General features: G+C 34.6%; 1 protein-coding gene across 1 annotated transcript; it reads right to left on the bottom strand.

Annotated features, from left to right (window-relative positions):
* Positions 1–430: 430 nt before the first annotated feature.
* On the bottom strand, positions 431–18,620 carry LOC132563261 (DNA polymerase delta catalytic subunit-like). Its single transcript, XM_060228020.1, has 24 exons — positions 18,555–18,620; positions 18,240–18,349; positions 17,962–18,078; positions 17,448–17,620; positions 17,014–17,107; positions 16,333–16,501; positions 15,819–16,063; positions 15,531–15,697; positions 14,844–15,089; positions 14,169–14,279; positions 13,388–13,579; positions 10,685–10,773; positions 9,482–9,598; positions 8,708–8,821; positions 8,358–8,505; positions 7,439–7,534; positions 6,185–6,322; positions 5,642–5,814; positions 4,720–4,872; positions 3,656–3,758; positions 2,671–2,803; positions 2,336–2,446; positions 1,735–1,888; positions 431–1,151 (listed from the first exon to the last, which is right to left on the bottom strand). The coding sequence occupies exons 1-24, from the start codon at positions 18,593–18,595 to the stop codon at positions 1,055–1,057; spliced, it is 3,291 nt and encodes a 1,096-aa protein (XP_060084003.1). The 5' UTR covers positions 18,596–18,620; the 3' UTR covers positions 431–1,054.
* Between the last annotated feature and the right edge of the window lie 1,996 nt (positions 18,621–20,616).

The raw sequence follows: 20,616 nt of genomic DNA on the forward strand, positions 1-20,616 counted from the left end.
ATTTTTTTAGACTGACCATTTAGTGGTTGTAAAATGGCCCTAATTGATACCCCTCCTTTACCTAATGATATTTTCTAACCCTCTCCCCCCCTAAAAAGTCATTCCAAGAGTAGAGGGAAGAAACTAGTCTGATTTATTACAGTACTTGTTTCAATATTATAGATTTCCTGAGTACCAGTAAATGGTAGTACTTCTCAACATCACTTTAATGTAATATAGGCAGAAATCTCACTATTCTACACCAGACAAAAACCATATCCTGTATTACACTGTATGACTTCAGGATGACTATTACATGTAACTTACTTTGAAATGTAATGAATCAACCAAACAGATATTGTAAACATTTCTTATAATTCTTCTCAAAAATATTATTTATGAAAAACAGAAATGAGAAATTTTCATCTTGATAAATATGTTTGGAATTGCATTTTCTAAGAAATTGAGCTATCAAAATTTAAAATTCTGAAGTTTGTTTTCTTTTTTTTTTAAAACATCTCCAATCATATATGAAGTTTGGATAAAACTGGACTTTTATCTCAACATCTAATCAAAATGAAAAACTGGAAAATTGGAATGAAACCGTTAAAACTACCTCCTTCAGTCTGTCACAGTTCCACCACAGAAAGGATACAAATCTTTAATTTAGAATCTACGTCCTGATTTTTTATCTTTAATTTAGAATCTATGTCCAGATTTTTCATCTTTAATTTAGAATCTGTGTCCAGATTTTTTATCTTTAACTTAGAATCTGTGTCCAGATTTTTTTTTAGAGATAATTTCTGAATATATAATTGTATCACAATTTGTACCGTTTTACCAAACTGCAAAAATATCAGAATACTCAGATATCTGTTTATTCTGAAGATCAGTTTTAAAACTGAACTTTTCACTTTTCCATTTCCACAAAGTTTCATAACCATTGGTGCTGAAAATAGCAAGTCATATAGGAAAATAATTCTGCCTCATGATAATCTGCAGCTGACGAGGTCGATCACATAACTGCTAAGGTGAGAATGACACTGACATTTTCTCCATAATCTAGAAGCCACTTTCACCACGAAGGAACACCAAATCTCATCATAAGTTTATCTTGGTCAGCCAAGTCTTTTTGTACTTTTTTCCGCATGTAGAATATTGGGCAGTCCCGACTACAAAGAAACAAGGTGAACGTCTTAACTACTCAACTATATAAAACTATGTTAAATCTTGACAAGACAATTAAAGATGATATAAAAATCATAATGTTCAACTAATATTTTACAATTACCTTGTTATCCAGTGACTTCACCTATGAAGTATTTTTGCATGTGTCAGTAGTGTAATACACACTAAAGCATTTTTCCAATGACTCCGAGTCAGAAATTGATTATGATGTCAAAAATATTGAGATTGATGTCATACCAAGGATTGGAGCAAAACACAATGGCTTATATCTTAAATTTGTTTTAAATTACAAATTCACAATTAAAAAAACTTCTAAAACTTGTTTCATAAAATCTCACAGGCAACAAAAACTCACCTAAGATCTTATATTTTTGTCACGAATATGACTGTAAGCTAATCAACTGAAATGACGTAACATGGTATCAGTGGAATCATATATGAGTGAGGTGTTGGGTTTAAGCACTCCACTTTGTTGAATGTCATACCGAAGTATTTTTACAGCAGATCATGAAATTCACAGACTCTGCTCAGGATCATGTACTGGATGATGTATAAAACATTGTTTACCTTGTACACAACACATCCTCATGAAGACTGCCCTGACATCGCTGACACTGTGTCCAAAGGCGAGAAAATTTCTCCTCTAACATGTTCAAGTGTGACACCTCCTTCTGGTAGATACCAGATTCTTTAGGCTTGCAATATTTACACACAGCAGATGCTAGGGAAAACATCAAATAACAGAAACCATTAAACAGGTTCATAGACAATTGGTTTTATCAAAATTTAAAAGATTTACTTGAAAACAGGCACATCATCAAAAGCTCTAAGGCGTAAATATTTCTATATGCAGAATAACATGACCCCACAAAAACAAGGGGTGATATGATAATCTCTGTTCACTTTGTAGGGAAATTCTTATCACAGATTAGTAACAACTTCTCTATTCATGTATCTTACTGACTTGTGTACGTTTGAACAACACATTGCAAAAGAAATGTAAAAGTCTTTAGATTTTTTACAATTTATTGTAGATATTAAACAACAGACAATATTAAGAATTGAGAGATTCAGCTTATTAATTTGTGACAAGAAAACAACAATTTTAAAATCTTAATAATTCCGAATGCAAAAGAAAAACGAAAAAACTTTTCAGTAAAACACTTACTGTCATCTAAAACTGTCCGACAGCCAATGCATTTCTCCTTTTTCGTAGCAAATGCCATTAGGCCACCAATTTTTGCTGTTACCTTGGTTTTTGTGCGGGTATGGTCGCCATCTATTAGTGAGTAGATTTTACAATAAATAGCTTTTCAGGATGCTCATTTTTATTGCCATTAAAAAAGTTACACTATAAACAAAATTTGACTGATCTTCTCACATGATACAAGGATATGAAGTTAATTCCACACTTTGAAATAAAACAAAAGTATTTGTAGCTCTAATAAAAGGGATATGAAGAAAAGAATCAAACATTTGATAAAGCTTGTCGAACCAACTCACGTAAAAGGACAGATTCTGCTTTCTTCTCTCCAAGAATTGGTTCAAATATCCTTAACAGAGGTTTGGACAGCTGGTTCTCCAGGTAATACTGGGTATCAATGGGGATGTTGTTTTCAAGGACAAATATAGGGTCCTAAATCAGACAAAAATGACAGATCAAAGTCAATATGATAAATAACACAAATAAATTATATCCTTTTATACATAATAATACAGGCATGCGTTTATTTTTGTGGATTAACTGTCAAAAACCATTATTTACATGAAATTCTGGTCTAAACTCCTGAAATTTACAACATATTCCTGAAATTTACAACATATTCCAGAAAATTTACAACATATTTTTTTGAGAGGTACAGACAATTGGTTCATTTCTTTACATTCTGTTAACTGATTAGACTTTGAGGGGAAGAAAAGCGAATTTCATCACCTCAATAAATTTGTCAACACCGTTCCTTCCACCCCACAATTTAATGTCAGATTTTTACAAGTTTTTATGAATAATTTCAGTGTAAATGTCAATGACCTGTCTCAGCAAGATGGCCACCACGATTTATGTAGCCTATCAAAATGATTGCCATGGCAACACATTGACAACACAAAAGTAATTGAGTATAATGGTGGTTACTGTAAAAACATGTGTAATGTAATTTGTTCATTCAAATATTCAAACACAATCTCTAGCAGCTAAGAAATCCATCTCAGAATATTCAGTTAACAAGTCAGATCAACAACATAAAGACCAAAACTTGAAAATATTCTCTTCAAGATTTGATTTCATCTCATTTATTGATTTTTATTTACTTTATTTTCTTTAATTACAGGTACAATACAACTGAAGAAAAAGAAAAAATATTTTTGCACCTCTTGTTTGTTTTCTTTGAAATCAGACACATTACACTGTATCATACACTCAGCTAAATTTGAATTCTGATATCTTTAATGTACCTGTAAGAGGAAACTTTTAGTATGACTCAATACTAACCTCAGATTTCATGTAAGCTGCCGTCTTTTTAGCTGCTGCGATAATCACATAGGGGACTCTGTCTCCAAGTTGTGGGGCACTTCCTGGATCTCTTTTCTTTATTCTGGTAGAAATGATTTAAGTAAAATTATTTATAATTTGTAAAATTTGCCCTGACAGTGACCTACTTGTTAATTATTACCTTTAATTAGACTGATATTTACCATAAAATGTCACTTCTTTAGTCTCATATACTTGATGTTATTTGTAAATGTTTTGAAAATGAAATGGGGCAAAGCCACAATTGGCCAGGTTGCTGGATGAGTGATATGAGCTAGAAATTAATAGGTGCATATCTTCAACATATATATATAAACATCCTACAAAGTTTCAAGCTTCTATAACTCTAGGAGGAGTTGATTCTACAAAACTGGTACCCCTTTTCCCTGCCAAACTGCGGAAAATAAGTTCCAAAGCCCGGAAAATCAAGAAAAATGTCCAGAATGAATCCATAATAGGAGGTGCACATTGTCAACATATATATAAACATCCTACAAAGTTTCAAGCTTCTACGTCAAAAACTCTAGGAGGAGTTGATTTTACAAAACTGGTGCCCCTTTTCCCCACCCGCCAGCCATACCTCCCACCGGACATTCACCATACTATAACCAGGATTTGCACTATGTGCAACCCGGCCATTAAAGCGCTTAATTCTAAACAGAACACAACCTAAAATCTTTCAGATAAATATAAACATACCATCAGTTCCTGTCAATCTGACTCTGTACACTTAACAAGGCATGGTTTTAAAAGAATTATGTAGAAAAAGGTTGACACAGAATGTGTCATTATTTGCTATGTTTGCATTTTGAGGAGTGGAAGGTTAATCCGACAATGATCACTATTGTTGCAACATGACAGCATATTTCATAGAGTACTGGTTAATGTTGCATCTAAATTTGTAGAAAGGATGATTTTAACTCTGGAAACCAAATATTCAGTAATTACATTTAGAAGTCCATAACAACAAAGTAAATATTTTGTGAATATTTTCCTTTCATCTTTGCTCTTCCTGCTATTTTTACCTGTGGGCCAGTTCTACATGGGCCTGTTTTGCTGAGTATTCATCATCAGTCTTTGTGAGCTCCTTGGTGATGACCAACTGAGATATATCTATCCTGTTACATAGTAGATCAGATATTGTCTGTTTTGCATATTCCACAGCTCCATTTGGATCTCTAAAACGAACAAATTTAAAACAGGGCACAGATGAGTAACAGATATTATCAATAAGATAAGCTGAGGGCTGTATTCAATGTATGGAGTTTTATAAACTGTTAATATATTTTTCAATTTTGAATTGACTAAAACTTGTCAGGCTATTCACAATTCTCTGAGAACGTATTGTTTATAGATGCATTAAGACAAAAAACGGTGCTCAAGTGTGAATAATTAGTAATTTGGGCACTTAATTACAGTGACCTACTTTTCAACTGGCATATTTTTTGGTCATTTTTTCTAATGAAGGTTTTGAAATATATCATCAAATTACATTTATGAGAAAAACACTAAAAAAAATATTTTAAGTTTGAAAATTATTGCAATAATAATGAATTTGATCCCCCTCTCGTCCCCCCTATAACAACTGAACAGGCTTGAGCTGACCTTAGATTAATATCATGTCATTACAGCCTAACCTCAAGTTTTTAATTGACAAAAAATAAAAAGTATTCGTCATGGCCACCAGAAGGCCTAAACTGGCACTCCTCCTTTTACCTGTCTTTAACCCAATAGAAAAGTTATGACACTTATCTCACAAGAAGATTGCCAGTCTCTCATCAGAAAAGTTACTTCCCATCACTTCATAATTACTCCGGCTGGTAACTTTTGTCTCATTCCACATCTTACTTGTCACTCACCTCATTGTACAAACTATATCCTGACTTAAAGTAAACTTACGTATCTCTCAGGTAAATGTAAAACTGATTTATCTCCCTGTAAACTTACCTTTCTATTAGGATCATTTGCAGACAGGTGTTGATGAGGTTGGCTACTATTGGACTGTTGTCACGCCTCACAGTCTCTATCCCTTTACAGTCCATTTTGTCATGTTTTTCCGGGTTGGTCCAGTACAAACCAGCATAACGCTTTTTATTGATTAATAGATATGGAAAGTAGACCTACAAAACGATCATACATAAAAGAGAAATAAGCAAAACAAGAATATTTGTTGATGAATCTAAATTGATACCCTTACATTCACACTTTTAATGTCTAATAGTCCTTCTATATTTAGTCTTGTAAATAAAAAAAAAAAAAAAAAAAAAAAAAAAGAAAATAAACTGAGCATTACAAGGTGGGAAAAGATGATTCTTTAACCCTTTAATCTAGATCAATGACCACCACAAACTACTAATGTCTTATCATGAGGCAAGTACTTGATGAATTCTTTAGAAATCTTTTTATTGTTGAAGAGTATCAAGACATAAATATATCACAGAGTTTTGATCTTAACCTTATGTTTGCTATTACACAGTATACCACACCAACCTTTTCAAATTCTAGTTTGATCGGACTAACAAATTTTCCTGAGATGAAGTTAGCTGCCTCTAGACCAAGAGTCATAGCTTCGGCAACAGTATCCACACCAAACTTACACATCACAGAGTCAGTGTCTCCATATACAACCTGTCAGGGTAAGAACCAGGATGAAATAAAATGGATCTAATGATCAACAGTAACTGCAATAACAACAGGTATTAATTCATGTTGATATATGGAAATGAAACACTAGCCTCATTCAGGAGGTAAAATCAGTTTAGAGCATAAAAGTTCCAAAATACATTTAAAAAATATTCAACTTAAAAAATTCTCATTCAAGGAGAAAACATCTTCATGACTAAATAGGATTTAGTAATGAAAACAGAGACAATCATGCATTTTAATGCATGCTTTGTCTAAATGGCTTAGTATGGTTATTCCAAAGAAAATCCTATGACAGGGTAATTTTCAGCAAATTTCTTTTACTTTTAGAGAGTTAAATTTAGCTTTCAGTCACATAGCTGTAATTTAAAACAACGTCTTCAGTTAGAATATGTTGACTAACAAAGTTTAATTCAAGCTTTAATGCAAGTTAATTTATAAGTTTACTTTCGCAGTAACTGCCCACTATTATATGAACCTAACAAATGGAAATTGCATTCATAGTACTATAAATACACACAAGGTTTTTGTTATGATGTCATATTTATTTGTCAATGTTCTATTTGACAGTGAAGGTATTCTGACAATCTGACAGTAAAGGTATTCTGACAATCCAAAAGTCCACGTGTTCTTACAATTTGACAGCCTAGGTATTCTGACAATCTGACAGTCCAGGTATTCTGACAATCTGACAGACCAGGTATTCTGACAATCTGACAGCCAAGGTATTCTGACAATTTGACAGTCCAGGTATTCTGACAATCTGACAGTTCAGGTATTCTGACAATCCGAAAGTCCACGTGTTCTTACAATTTGACAGCCTAGGTATTCTGACAATCTGACAGTCCAGGTATTCTGACAATCTGACAGTCCAGGTATTCTGACAATCTGACAGTCCAGGTATTCTGACAATCTGACAGCCTAGGTATTCTGACAATCTGACAGCCCAGGTATTCTGACAATCTGACAGCCTAGGTATTCTGCCAATTTGACAGTCCAGGTATTCTGACAATCTTTTACTATTCTATATAATTTTGAATGTCTGAATAATTTCTTTTAATTTCTAGCATTATCACATAAATTTGAAAACTGAGAACAGACCTTTGCATCATGTTTGTAGCCATTAGCAATGGTGTATTTCTCTTCCACATAATTTTTGGTCTGCTCAATCATCATCCTCCCAAATGCAGTCACGCTCTAGAAAATAAAAAAAACCCATAATGATCAAAATTCATTAAATAAGAAGGTCAATAGGTCACCCTGATCTGTGCCTATGAAAATGTACTCTTAAATGTTCACGTGGACCCTACTCTATATGTAACAATACATTACCAGGTCAAAAAATCTTATTTCTTTGTTCTGAGTAAAGAAATGAAAATGATATCTCTGAGGTTAAGCTCTTAGTTCTGGAACGAAAGCTTAACTCATAGCATTCTACAGTATTGTTGACTTAGAAGATATATCTATATATCTGATGGTTACTTAAATCCCCTAAAATAGGGGTTGTTTAAGAGGTGGACACCCTTATGATAATACTGGGCATCAATAAAATTAATAAATCAAGTTTTTAACCTTGGCTACTTCCTTGTCCAGTGATCACCCACCTTCACTTTCATTTTCTGCTGCACCCCTGGAGTATGTCATAGCAAACTTGAAGGCACAGGCAAAGTAATTTGATTGGTTCCAGGAGAAAAAGAACTCATTAATCACAAGCTGATACGCTCTTTTAGAAGATTACAAAAGAGTGACATCCAACTTCAAAACCATTGCAATATACTGTTATGCCACCCTGATAGCCTTTGATGTACATCAAACAATAAAACTAGTGTCTTCGTCTTATCCGCAAGGTGACAAACAAGGAACCTTCAATATTGCCATGACTTGTTCCAGGGGTGCAGAGAACATATGTGACCATAACCCCTGGAGTATCGAGGATGGTGATTACTTTGTACATAACAATCTGGTTTTAACTATTTAATGGATTAATCTTGTACTGTATAATTTATAAAACATCTCTCACCTGGGAGATTTCCAGACAAGGCAGTTTTCCAACCTGAGCTCCAGTAAAGCCATATACTGAGTTGGCACTTATTTTCAGAGCAAGCTGGCGACCATCTAACACTTTTTTCTTGAAAGGATCTGTCTCTTTTTTCAGGTCAGCTTTAGCTCTGGAAGGCACATAAATGTGTTCAATTGATCAATTGTTGAAAAAAAGGACAAAATGTAACAAAATAATTGAAATCTGAATATCACACAGAACTGCAAAATTGATTTGTTCTTCCTGTTTTTTCCTTGCACATAAAGTCATGCCATTTCAATTTCTTTACAGAAACTTGTTATTTCTTTGCTACAAAATAATACAAATATTACTTTTTCCTGGCACCTAGCAGATGTTCGAGGATTTCTGGAAGAAGACCTTTCCTGTGCTTGGCTTTAATAAAGAGATTTCCTGAGGGAGTCTTGATATACTGTTCTGGAGACAGACTGCAAAAAAAATATATGGATTGTAAACCTGGAATGTAGTTGATCTATTTGTTACATCTAAATTGCAGGGGTGTTCAATTCTGAAAAAAGTCACTTTTTCTTCCTAGCCCTGATCAAAACTAGAAGCTCCACTTTTGCAATTTTTTAAAATTATCACTAAATGCTGTTTTTTCTACAATTTAATATTCTCAATATAACTGACACCCCTGTAAAATGTCAGATAGATTGATGATCAAAAAGTCAATTTGTTTGGTAATCAAACAATCAGTGGTAAACATAAATGCTAAATTTTTGACAAACACGATATAATTAAAAAAATCTTTACACTACACATATTGATTAGTATGATAGTTTACCACACATGAATCAGATTCTAAACATCACAACACTGTAATGTACAAAATCTTATGGGCAGCAAATATCCCAAGTATACATACAGAAAATTCTATTGAACATCGCATTAGCCAAGATTTCAGATCAGAAACAAAACTACTAGCTTGATAAAATAATTCCATAGGGTTTTAGACATTTAAATATTTAGTATTCTGTCAGAAATCTAGTTTTTATTTTAGAAGTTAATGTGATGGCCTGGAAATAAATAAAATAATTCCCACAAAATTTTATAAATGAATTTTCAGAAATGTAGTTATGATGACTTACTCTTCTTTAGTAATTGTGTGTTGACTGAGCAGCGTTGTGTAACACAGGTTGTGTGCCATCATAATAGATGGATACAGGGAGGAGAAATCTAATGTGGCGATTGGCATGTCGTAGTATCTATGAAAAAAAGAAAGCAAAACATTAAAATGTCGAAATATTGTCAGTGAAAAAAGTGTCAGAAAATGAACCTTAACAAAAATATACATTTTAAAAACATGACTTTAAGACATGATTGTCCCTTGCTTAATGAATTTGCAGAAGTAGTTGAATGTGACCTCTGACCCTTTAAAATTGACCTATGACCACCTTAATGAGAAAAGGTTTTGAACACGATGTAATGGCACTATTGAGTAAATATGGGCTGAATCTGATGAGAGATCTTCAAGATGTGACATAGAAATGACAAGGGATGCAACATTTTAAAAAGGCATGTGTAACACTATATGGAGGGGGCATAAAACAGGGCTCTCGATCTGCCAGATTTGGGGCTGATTTTCGGCCCCATTCCCAATGCAAAATAGTATCTTTTTTTCCAAATTTAGACCCCAAGTTTTCCCAATTCTAAGGAAAACACCACTATTTTTCCCGATTCTAAGGGCCCTGGGCCCCAGTCCCAAAATGGGGTGTGAGAGCCCTGATAAAAAGAGGAAACATTTTCATCTATGATATAAAACAATCTGATTATACATTGTCATCTATTTGCTGGCATAAATTGTTATATGTGACTGATCCATCCAGTTGTGTCTCATCAGTTTGACCATGCTATCAGGTTTTAATTATGTTTTAGCTCATATGGTTTTACATTACATCCTTTCCACAACAAATTACAATAAAATGGTATGATTTCAAATGTGCAAGCTAGCAGTAAAATTGATAGATAGCTCTTGAAATAAGTTTACTCCAGTAAATTTCAAGGCCGATATGACAAAAAATAACTTTTTCCTACCTGCACAGTTAAAAATCAGATAATTTAAAATTCTGTTTTGAGAATTCATAAACAGCACATATTACTCTCCACAAAAGTAATATTCCTCCAAACAAATAACTTGGAGTGTAATTTCCTACCAACCACACACATAAACAATAGGTCACCATAAGACTTTGTCTCAGGTTACCTAAAAAGTCTGTGATAGAATTTTCCTGTTTTCATGCCATACAGCAATGCATTCTTTGAATTACTCGGTAAGTTAAGGTTGTACAAACCCCTTGACAGGTTCAATAACAGTTGCTCCTTCGTACTCATCGCCAACCTCTATCTTCTGTGTTGGTAGCACTAGGTCTTGCTCTTTGGCCTGTAAAACAAGATATTTCATGAAACGTTTGTGGGTACTGTTTTTAGTACGAGGGCGGATTGGTAAGGTGTGAGACATGTATTGAAGAAGTTAAGCAGGGATGTCCTTTTTAAGCTATGCCATTCCCTGACTATTTAAGGCTGTGTAACCGAAGACTGGGGTCATTTGGTCAGTTTATGTTGAAGAGGTAGCACTCTAAATTAAGCAAGAAAAGTGACTTTTGCAAAATGGACATAATTGCTGAAAGAGCAGTGATTCAATATTTGCAAAAGAATGGTCTAGCACCTAAGGATATCCATACTGATATGGTAGCAACACTTGGGAATGATGCCCCTTCATATTCTACAGTGAAAAGTGAAAAGCAGAAGTTAAGCGTGGCAGGCAGAGCCTTGAGAATGTGTCTGTCTTGGAAGGCCTGTCACTGTTTCAACCCCTGAAATGGTCAATATCGTTATGACTCTGACAGGCAAGTTGCAAAGAGATATGTAACCAGTACAGTTTGGATTTCACTGAAAAAATATGCAATGTGAAAGCTCTCATCCCATTGGGAACCAAGACTTCTGACATTTGATCAGAAGCACAACAAGCAGACTTTATCGAGTGCTAATCTGAACCTTTCTGAGGCAGATTCTGCTAACTTTCTGCAGAGGTTTGTGATTATGGATGAAAAGTGAGTCCATCATTCCATCCAAGAGGCCAAAACAAAAAGTCTAAAGAATAAAAGCACCACAGTTCACCTCGCCAAAGAAGGCAAAGACCGTTCCATCAGCTGGAAAGGTTATATAGCCTCAGTCTTTAGAAACCTGATGACATTCTGATGGTAGATTTACTGCAAAAGGGACAAACAATCAGTGGCACATATTATGGATCACTTCTTAGGCAGTTAAGAGAAAACATCAAGCACCATAGAAAACTTGATGAAGATGTGTTGTTCCACCAGGACAATGCCCCTGTTCACAAGTCTGTAATTGCCATGGGTGCCGTAAACGATTATGGCTTTCAACTAATTGAGCATCCGCCTTATTTGCCTGATCTTGCTCCATCGGACTTTCATCTGTTTCCAAAATCGAAAAAGACCATTTCCGGTATCCCACTTTCGGTCAAATGATGACATCATACATGCAATGGAGTACTTCCTGAACAGTCAAGAATAGAACTTCTTTAAAAGTGGCACTGAGGCCCTTAAACAATGCTGGCAGATGTGTATAAATAATGCAGGTGATTATGTTGAAAAATAATGTAGTATGTCTGCCAAAAGTCAAACCCTATTACCTTAGAATTCGGCTTATGAATAATACAATATATCCATGATAAAGCGATAAGATGTGTCGGTAATGTCAAATTTGTTGTTTTTGTACATTTTTTCTGCCTTGGAACATTGTTTATCTTGACTATTGTTTATAAACATGTTCAAGCTCGGTTTATTACGAAGAAAGCAGACCGGGTCACATGGCTTGTCACATGACGAAGTCATTTACTTCCACCACAAAGAAAAAATGGATTACAAGGAAAGTGTAAACAAATGCAGGTCTTATGTATGTCAATAACTTTTACAATCAGAAAAAAGAAAAAACTCATTGTGCAGAAATGCACAGGAATTGATACTTTGTCTGTACACATTAATAGATATTGTTTACCATTCAACATGTGTCAATGTGTTTATTATGAAGGTTATATTTATCACCACGGTCGTTATTCTCACAGTAACACCAGTACCGTCATATTTTTACACTTAGAACGAATACCAGCAAATTGGATCCCCACCTTGCAATCAACAACAAACACACATCGATAGTAAATTCAAGCGAATAACACAACTATTTTCATTCAACATTTATCATATACTGTCAAACACTGGATATAAGATTATAATAAATGACAGGCGGATATGTTATAATTATAGGGCTAACATTAAGCTAGCCAGTCAAGCAGCAGCTTTGCAAAGTCAGAATCTGTATTCAGTCCAAGATCCTCCTTCATCTTTCGACATCTATCGATCTCCTGTCTAATATAAATTTTTTCATATCGCCTTTTCTGGTCTGACTCCTTCCTCTTACGCTTTCTGGCACTTTCTGTAAGGTAACTTTTAGGTCCTTGTCGCCTTTTCGTATTTACATCCGCCATATTGATTCTTTCTAGGCTTATATGCATGCGCAGCATCAGGGTTACGAGCGGTAATGTATGAATTAGATCAGGACCACAACGTTTACATTCTTTATTTTTTAGATATCAATAAAAAATGTTTGCAGTGACTTTTAATTTCAGTAATTAACAGAAAGTCTTAGTTTTGTAACATACTATTGGTAAATTGAATGTTTTATATCGTTTTCTTGTAGTGTTTTTTAACATTATAGTCGCTTTAAATATGATGCTCACAACTTATCAATCAGCCCTTGTAGTGAGAAACCAAGAAACTAATAAAAACTAATAAAAATACCATGTTATTGTTTCTGTGGTTCAACTATAGCCAGAAAAATGAAGGGTTTTACCCAACAAATAGCTGATGTTATACACCTGTATTAACTAGTGAAGAACTATTCAAGCAAAGATATACCATTAGATTTGATGTAGAAATGTTGCCTACTGTACTGTCAATTTAATCAAGCTGTCCCACCTTTCTCAGTAGCTGTGATATGACTTTGATTTGCTGTCCCCGTGACAACAAGTAAGGGAGGGGTACCCCTGTCACTCTAGCCATTTCTATGTAGTTGATGACACACATGAGCTTGTCCAGGAGACGGAGAGGTAATACGGCATCCTTAAGACAGTACACTGCCAAACGGCGTCTTGTCTGATCTGTACCATTCTGCCAAAATACAAGTAAAAATCCAGTCTGTCGCTCGATTCATACAGCATTAAGTTATCTTCCAAATTTGAGGAATTCAAACGATTTTCAAAATTTACCTCCTAACCCCTATGTGGCCAAACCCCTCTATTGCTTGATGTTAAACTCCATCCTTAACAGCATAAGTCCTATTAACTAATTTCTGCTCCAAGCTGAAAAAATTGTATGACTGGTCCTGGAAATGCCACAGCATAAGCTCAATGGCCTTTTCAGGGTTTTCCATAAGAGCCGGTCGCCAGCCAATTTGACCGGCTACTTTGATCATTTGGCCGCCTACACCAATCCAGTTCTGTAATAATGTTCCGTACACGACTACATGTACACGAACCAGCAGAACTTGTACAAATTAACTTTGTTTTCATTACATCAATAACTATCTATTTAGTTATCAAAAAGTAGAAATCAACACAATTCTTTGTAACCCAATTTGATACTTTTTTTATCCCAATTCGATTTTTTAACCCAATTCGATACTATTTTTTAACCAAATTTGATACTATTTTTTAACCCCATTCACTACTATTTTGACTTGGTTATATTGAAAACTCACTTGGAGGTCTGTGATGATAGAGTGTTGGACATCTTCCTTTTGTTCTTGTAGGAAGTGGAAGGAGACAGCATTCAGAGAATATGATCGCAATTTGTAGTCCCTTAAAACAATCTGAAATTTAATGGCAGTTATCAAATACACACTGATTTTATAATCTTGGTTTTTAACTAAAAACAGCATTTGGTTTTTGTCATTTCTTAATGATTTCTAATTGGTAATTTTTTTCATGTTGAAAACAGTTCAATTTCAAGTATAGGCTATAATAATTGATAAGGAAACTGTCGTCATTATCACAAATCAGGCATTAAATTGCAACATAAAATACTGATAAAGATTTACACTAGGAAAAGGCCTTAGAGGAAAGTTAATTGATCAGAATACATTTCTGTCATAAACATGACCTCTTCATATGTAGAATTTTCTTTCAGAGCACTATTCCGCAAATTAGTAGCTGAGGAATAGTTTAATTTAACTTAGCATGTCAAATGGTCAAGCCTAGGTGAGTGTGTGTCAAAGCTCAATGAACCTAGTGGCTGAGGTGCAATATCAAGCAAAGTTTGGTCTACATCAAAAATATTCCTACTTCAATTTCAAACATCATCCGATCTTTTCTCTTTTCCTTAATGTCAAAAATGTGACAGTAAGACTGCTATTAAAGTTAAAACAATATCAAACCTGGAAGAGATCCAACTGTGTGCGGCCCTCCATGTTAACCACTTTGTTTTCACGCTTTCCCATTTGTTTACTCTGAAAAGTTGATTCTTTTATGACTGACTTAATGTCTCGAATACGTCCCAGGAACGTAAAGTCCTTCACTTTGAGATGATTGGCCCTGTTGATGAGGTAGGGGGTGTCGAAGTTCTGAATGTTATACCCAGTGATAATATCTGGATCTACCTCTCGTACGAATGCAGCCCATTTCTGTGGGAACAGAAACATTTCTTACTTTTAAACCTGTTTAAGGAGACAAACACATTCAACCTCTGACCCAAAAAAGGGGATCAGGCTTATTACTAAACAATGATATTTAAGGCATCAGTTTATTGCTGCATCAACACAGAATGTCTTACATCGTACTATTTCAAAGATATTCTACTTAGTACAAGGGAAGGGAAAATGACATGGCTCCAACATATTATGTATATCCATTTTATACTTGAGTGTGATCCATTCTCTGTATCAACAACAGGCTGATCTTGTACTCATATTACATATCTGCCTCTTTCATATAACACAGGACTTGTAAACCTATGACTGCGGCACAAGTGTTGGACATAACATACCTCCAACAGGTCGGCCTCCTTCATATGACAAAGGAGTTGTGAACCTATGACTGGGGCACAAGTATTGGACATAACATACCTCCAACAGGTCGGCCTCCTTCATATGACACAGGACTTGTGAGCCTATGACTGGGGCACAGGTGTTGAGGGTGAACACATTCCTGATGAAGGGTTCACGATCTCCCTGCCTAATCACCATATTAGCAATCTGTATAACAGGATCCTTATCTGCCTCGGGGAAGATTCCTGACAAAGAAAAAGAGTCCAATATTCACAGACTTCTATGGAATGATGAGATGGTTTCCTTTTTCAACACAGGACACACTCACATTTTTTTCAGGTAGGACAAAACATATGACCGACATACCTTTCCTACCAGCACATTCTATGTCAAAACTGAGGATCCTCAAGGGTGCCACCTTTGACCATTCTCCTTCTGGACTGTGAGATATGAAGTCTTCCCAAGATACATCTAGCTCCACCTGGCAACGTGAAGTATGAGCAGGATGACGACTGTCAGCATTTGAAATGTTTCTTCGATTTCGTAGCTGGTATTTTCCAGCAGGAACTTCAATCCAATTACAGCCGACAACATCACTGTCTACCATGAAGCTAGAGTAAACACAGAAATCATTTTAAATATAGAGACAGATCATAAACAAAGACATGCTCTCTTCATAAAAGTGGGAACGAAAAACAATTACATTCATTCATATAACAATTTATTCAACATTTCTTTCAGGGTTAATCAAAATCCAAACTTTGAAATGTTAATCAGAATGACTGATAACAAAATACTTGATAATATCAGATGAAACTCATGATTATAATGAAATATTAGATCCTTAATTAACATTACAGACAAATTTGTATTTTCTTACCGAACTTCAAAGTCTATGTTGCTTTCATAAGACTGAAATCCATGCTGTAAATATCCCGGACAAGTGAATCCCTGCTCCAATAATCGTTTGGCTGGTGCAATTAAACGCGGCAGGGCCACAGTGATCTTTAGGAATGGCACTTTTCTGTTGCCATGGTAGCCATAAATGCCTAACAAATAAATCATGATCAGCTGTAACCATAGTGGGTGTTACTTATTCAACCCAGCTACCCATATCTAAATGACCTCAGTGTAGTATTTCATTGGGATATTGGAGTATGGGCTTTTTGAGACACAGTCTTCCAAAGTAAACATTACAAATAAGAATTTTAACTGTGGAAGGAAAGTCAGTTTGTTATGAGTGAGCTAAAAAGTCAACATTGAAGAGCGTCAGGGTCCTGGAAATTCCCTGGAAACTGTCCTCAAATATAAACGTCACTGCTATACTTTTTAGTTGTCACAATTAAAATTCCAAAAACTTAGAAAAATGGTAGCTAACAACAATATGAGTGGACAATTGCCTATTGGTGACCATTTCATTGATTATTCTTCAAACAGGTATATCTTTAGGGGTACTACAATGCTATTCAATGAAAGATTATTCAGCATAAGGTACTATGACAACATGGCAGATTTTGTTAAGACTTATTATGGAAGTTATATAACAATGAATCTGACTCACTCTCTTTGTTCATCATGTCAACAGCCAACACTGCACTCTGTAGACCCTCTCTGTTAGACCTCAGATCCTTCATAACAACAGTGTCTAATGAAGTCTGTAAAACAGTTTAAACAATATTACTCTCTCAGTATCATCATAGCCTTGATTGATCAATGCAATCATATTGAGATATCTCAATATTGTATACTAGTGAACTCAAATTTGCATCAATTTTCAAAAACTGTAAGTAAGGTGAATAGCCATTTAATATTCATCAGCAAAATTATTATTCAAATGAAAAAATTCCCCAAAAATTGGGTAACAAGTCTATAAATCAAACTGACAACTAATGAAAATAAATTTTAACTTGATCAATCATCGCTGAAAATATATATGAAATTCTTCTCAAATATGTAGGACAGTCAATAATATTCCTCTCTACTGGTGAGCATTACCCGGAAAGCATCACAGTCCTCGTTTTTAAACCCTGGCTGAGCAGGCACAAAGAAGTATGGTGCAAATCCATGAATGTGAGCTAAAACACTGTGGCCTTCCATCGTTACACCATACATCCTAATAATAGGCACAGGGCCACTTGTGGATCCAGGCATACCTGCCATATGTTTACCTGAAAACACAAATGTCAGATACTAGTTTTACTGCAAAAATGTGTTTTCTTGCAGACACAAATGAAAAAATTTCCCTTTTCAAAATAATTTTCAATTTTCATCCTGAAGTTATCAACACTATTAAGACGTGTGATGCAAAAATGAATTTTTGTTATTTCTCAATAGGAAAACACCACCAGTATATGTAAAAATTGATTCAAAATACTAAACTTTTGGGAAATTTAAAATTTTCTGTGGCCTTAGTGATCTTAGAGATATCTATATAAAATAAAAATTGGAGAAAACTTCAGGCAATATACATGTATATTTTTGTGACCAGAATAGAAAATCAAGCTCTCACCAATATAATAATCTACATCCATCTGCTGAAAAGTCATGGAGTCTTTTTTGGGGTTAAGTATAGGAGCAGGAGGCCTGGACCATTTTGTACTTGTAGGCACATTGTCTGGACCATCACCTGAATAAAACATGGACAGCATATACATGTATTCAATTTGAGCTACAGTTACTTTATTTAGTGTATAAAGAAGATGTGTAGCATTCCAGTGACCTGTGTTAAGTGAATTTCCTGTCTATTATTATTAAATCAACATCTGAATTTACTTTGTGGGATTTTACCTGCAACTTCATCTGCCATGTCAACATCTCCCTTCAGTTCACTTTCCATTTCATCAAACAAAGCCAGCTCATCCTCAAAACCTGCTTGATCCTCATCATCAAAGTCATTTCTACAAAACCAAAATTCTGTTTATGTACAATATTTTCTAACATAGATTTATTAATATGAAAATAACAACTCTGTAAAAAGATAAATTACATATGTGAAGAATATCATTAATACCAGGATCTTTAGAAAAGAATTAAAAAAAAAACCCACACTGATTGGTTTGAATATCTCCCATTCTGTCACTGTAATAATACAATATTAAGTACCTGGCTTTCTTTGCAGGTGGTCCTAACTTTTTAGAATCCATTGTACAGCTGATTAGTCTGGTCTCTCCTCTGCAATCATGAGTATCTATACACACTGTAACAGAAAAAAATCGCCTGTAGTTTGATCATTGGCAACACACAGTCATGTGATATTCTAAACATCTAACCAGATACATAATGTTAATGCACAAGTTTAATATTGATTAATTAATTTTAATAAGTTACAATGATGGTAATTGCATGTCTATATCAAGAATATTGTAGGAAAACAAATTGAGCCTTACATGCTGAAACTTCTGTCATTTTCAAGTGAGTTTTAAAACTTCTTATTTGTCACAGAAAGTTGTTTATGTTTTACTAATTTAAACTAAACATCCAATAATTCTAAGAATGTGTATGAAGTTAAAGAACATTTTGTTATAATTGAATAACTACAAACTTCCACACCATGTATATTATAGGAATGTCAGAACAAACGGAGTACATGTTACTGAGGAATGGGTCAGTACTGCTCCTACATACTACATTATTAGCAAAAAAAACTGTCTACTGTCACTGAGCTATTTTGGTTCTTTTAGCTGTAGATTAACACACCACAGATCAATTATCAAGGCTGTTGAGGCAGTCGAAGGGAATCAATGTACATTCTTACAAATGATTAATACCAATATCATATAATTAGCTTGCTTAACATGTGTAACGATGATTTACTTTAAGTTGGAAAAGACACTCTTTCTACTCACCAGAATGTGATTCATACAAAAATGTATAATAAATTGCATGTTTGCACAACTCCTTTAACATATGAGGCCACTGAGCAACAGTTTCATCAACTGACCATATGAAACAGGAGTGAAAAAATGCATGATACATTCCAGTACTGCTACATTCCTCCCTCCTATTTCTTAGTCTCACTCCCCAAAGACAAAACTATTGACAACCTAGGTTTCGGTATCCCCTGATCAAGAATTCTCCTACATGAAGCAATGTTTCGTTACAGATATCAGTTTGTAATAAGAATGGAAAAATGCACTGCCAGATCAGTGTTATAACCCAAGACCCTCCAAACTCTAAATGGATGCTCTACAAATTGAGCTACCTTAAAATTGACTATTTTCAGCTACAGTTCATAATTATGCAGACTAGAACCAGGCATTTGTTTGAAGTATCATTGTATTTCAGTACAGGAATTGGTTAATCCTCACCAATCTCAAAATCACACAATACATAGCATATATAATAAGAAAATGAACGAACCAAAATACAGTGTAACATTGGAATTATACTGACTGTAAAGTTCTAGTAAATTAAAACCTAAAGTTCAAATTGAATGTTTGGCTCTGTCTTTGTTTTCCCAAAATATTTTTGAAACATTTTGTATTTGGGTCAGATATCACAGATTCTGTTAGATCTTGATCTATTCTAAACGTGTGATGCTCTCACTGTGACATCTAGAGTAGCTCAAATTATAGTTGATTACAGACTGATTCAGTAGATAGAACTTCAGAATAATTCTGACAAAGAGACACATTTTTAGACTTTCCTCTTTCAATTTGTTTGATTATCAAACAACGAGAAGAATTAAATTCCAAAATCTGTAAATTGTCACATCTGCTATCAAAATTTACAGAAGTACAGAATTCATTAATTTTTTTTGTACCAGTTGATGACCTACATGTACTTCAACATAGTGAAGATAGTGCCATGTGTAGGAATAGTGCTAGGGAAGTAATGCAGGGAACAGGACAAAGTACTGATGAGCAGAGATCTTGAGAATGAAAGTAAAGTCAGAGGTGATAATTTCAGAAAGGGGGTTGTTCCAATCTTTGAATGTGCGACAAGATTCTTTCCTAAACTGTCAAAAGTCCGCGAATAATTTTACATATTTCAGTGTTGTAGTTATGGTAACAAACCGATCATGAATAGGAGGGGGCAATATTATTAGCAATAAATTATTACCAATATCATCCCGCTGAGTGTGTTACAATCACACAAGGTTTACAGGGAAACAAATACGGTGAAAATGAAACTTGGGAGTTCAGAACTGTAACATAACATCCAT

The sequence above is a fragment of the Ylistrum balloti genome, unplaced genomic scaffold, assembly GCF_031769215.1.
Source record: "Ylistrum balloti isolate Yb309-2 unplaced genomic scaffold, AGI_CSIRO_Ybal_v1 Utg371656, whole genome shotgun sequence".
In the NCBI taxonomy this organism is placed as follows: domain Eukaryota; kingdom Metazoa; phylum Mollusca; class Bivalvia; order Pectinida; family Pectinidae; genus Ylistrum; species Ylistrum balloti.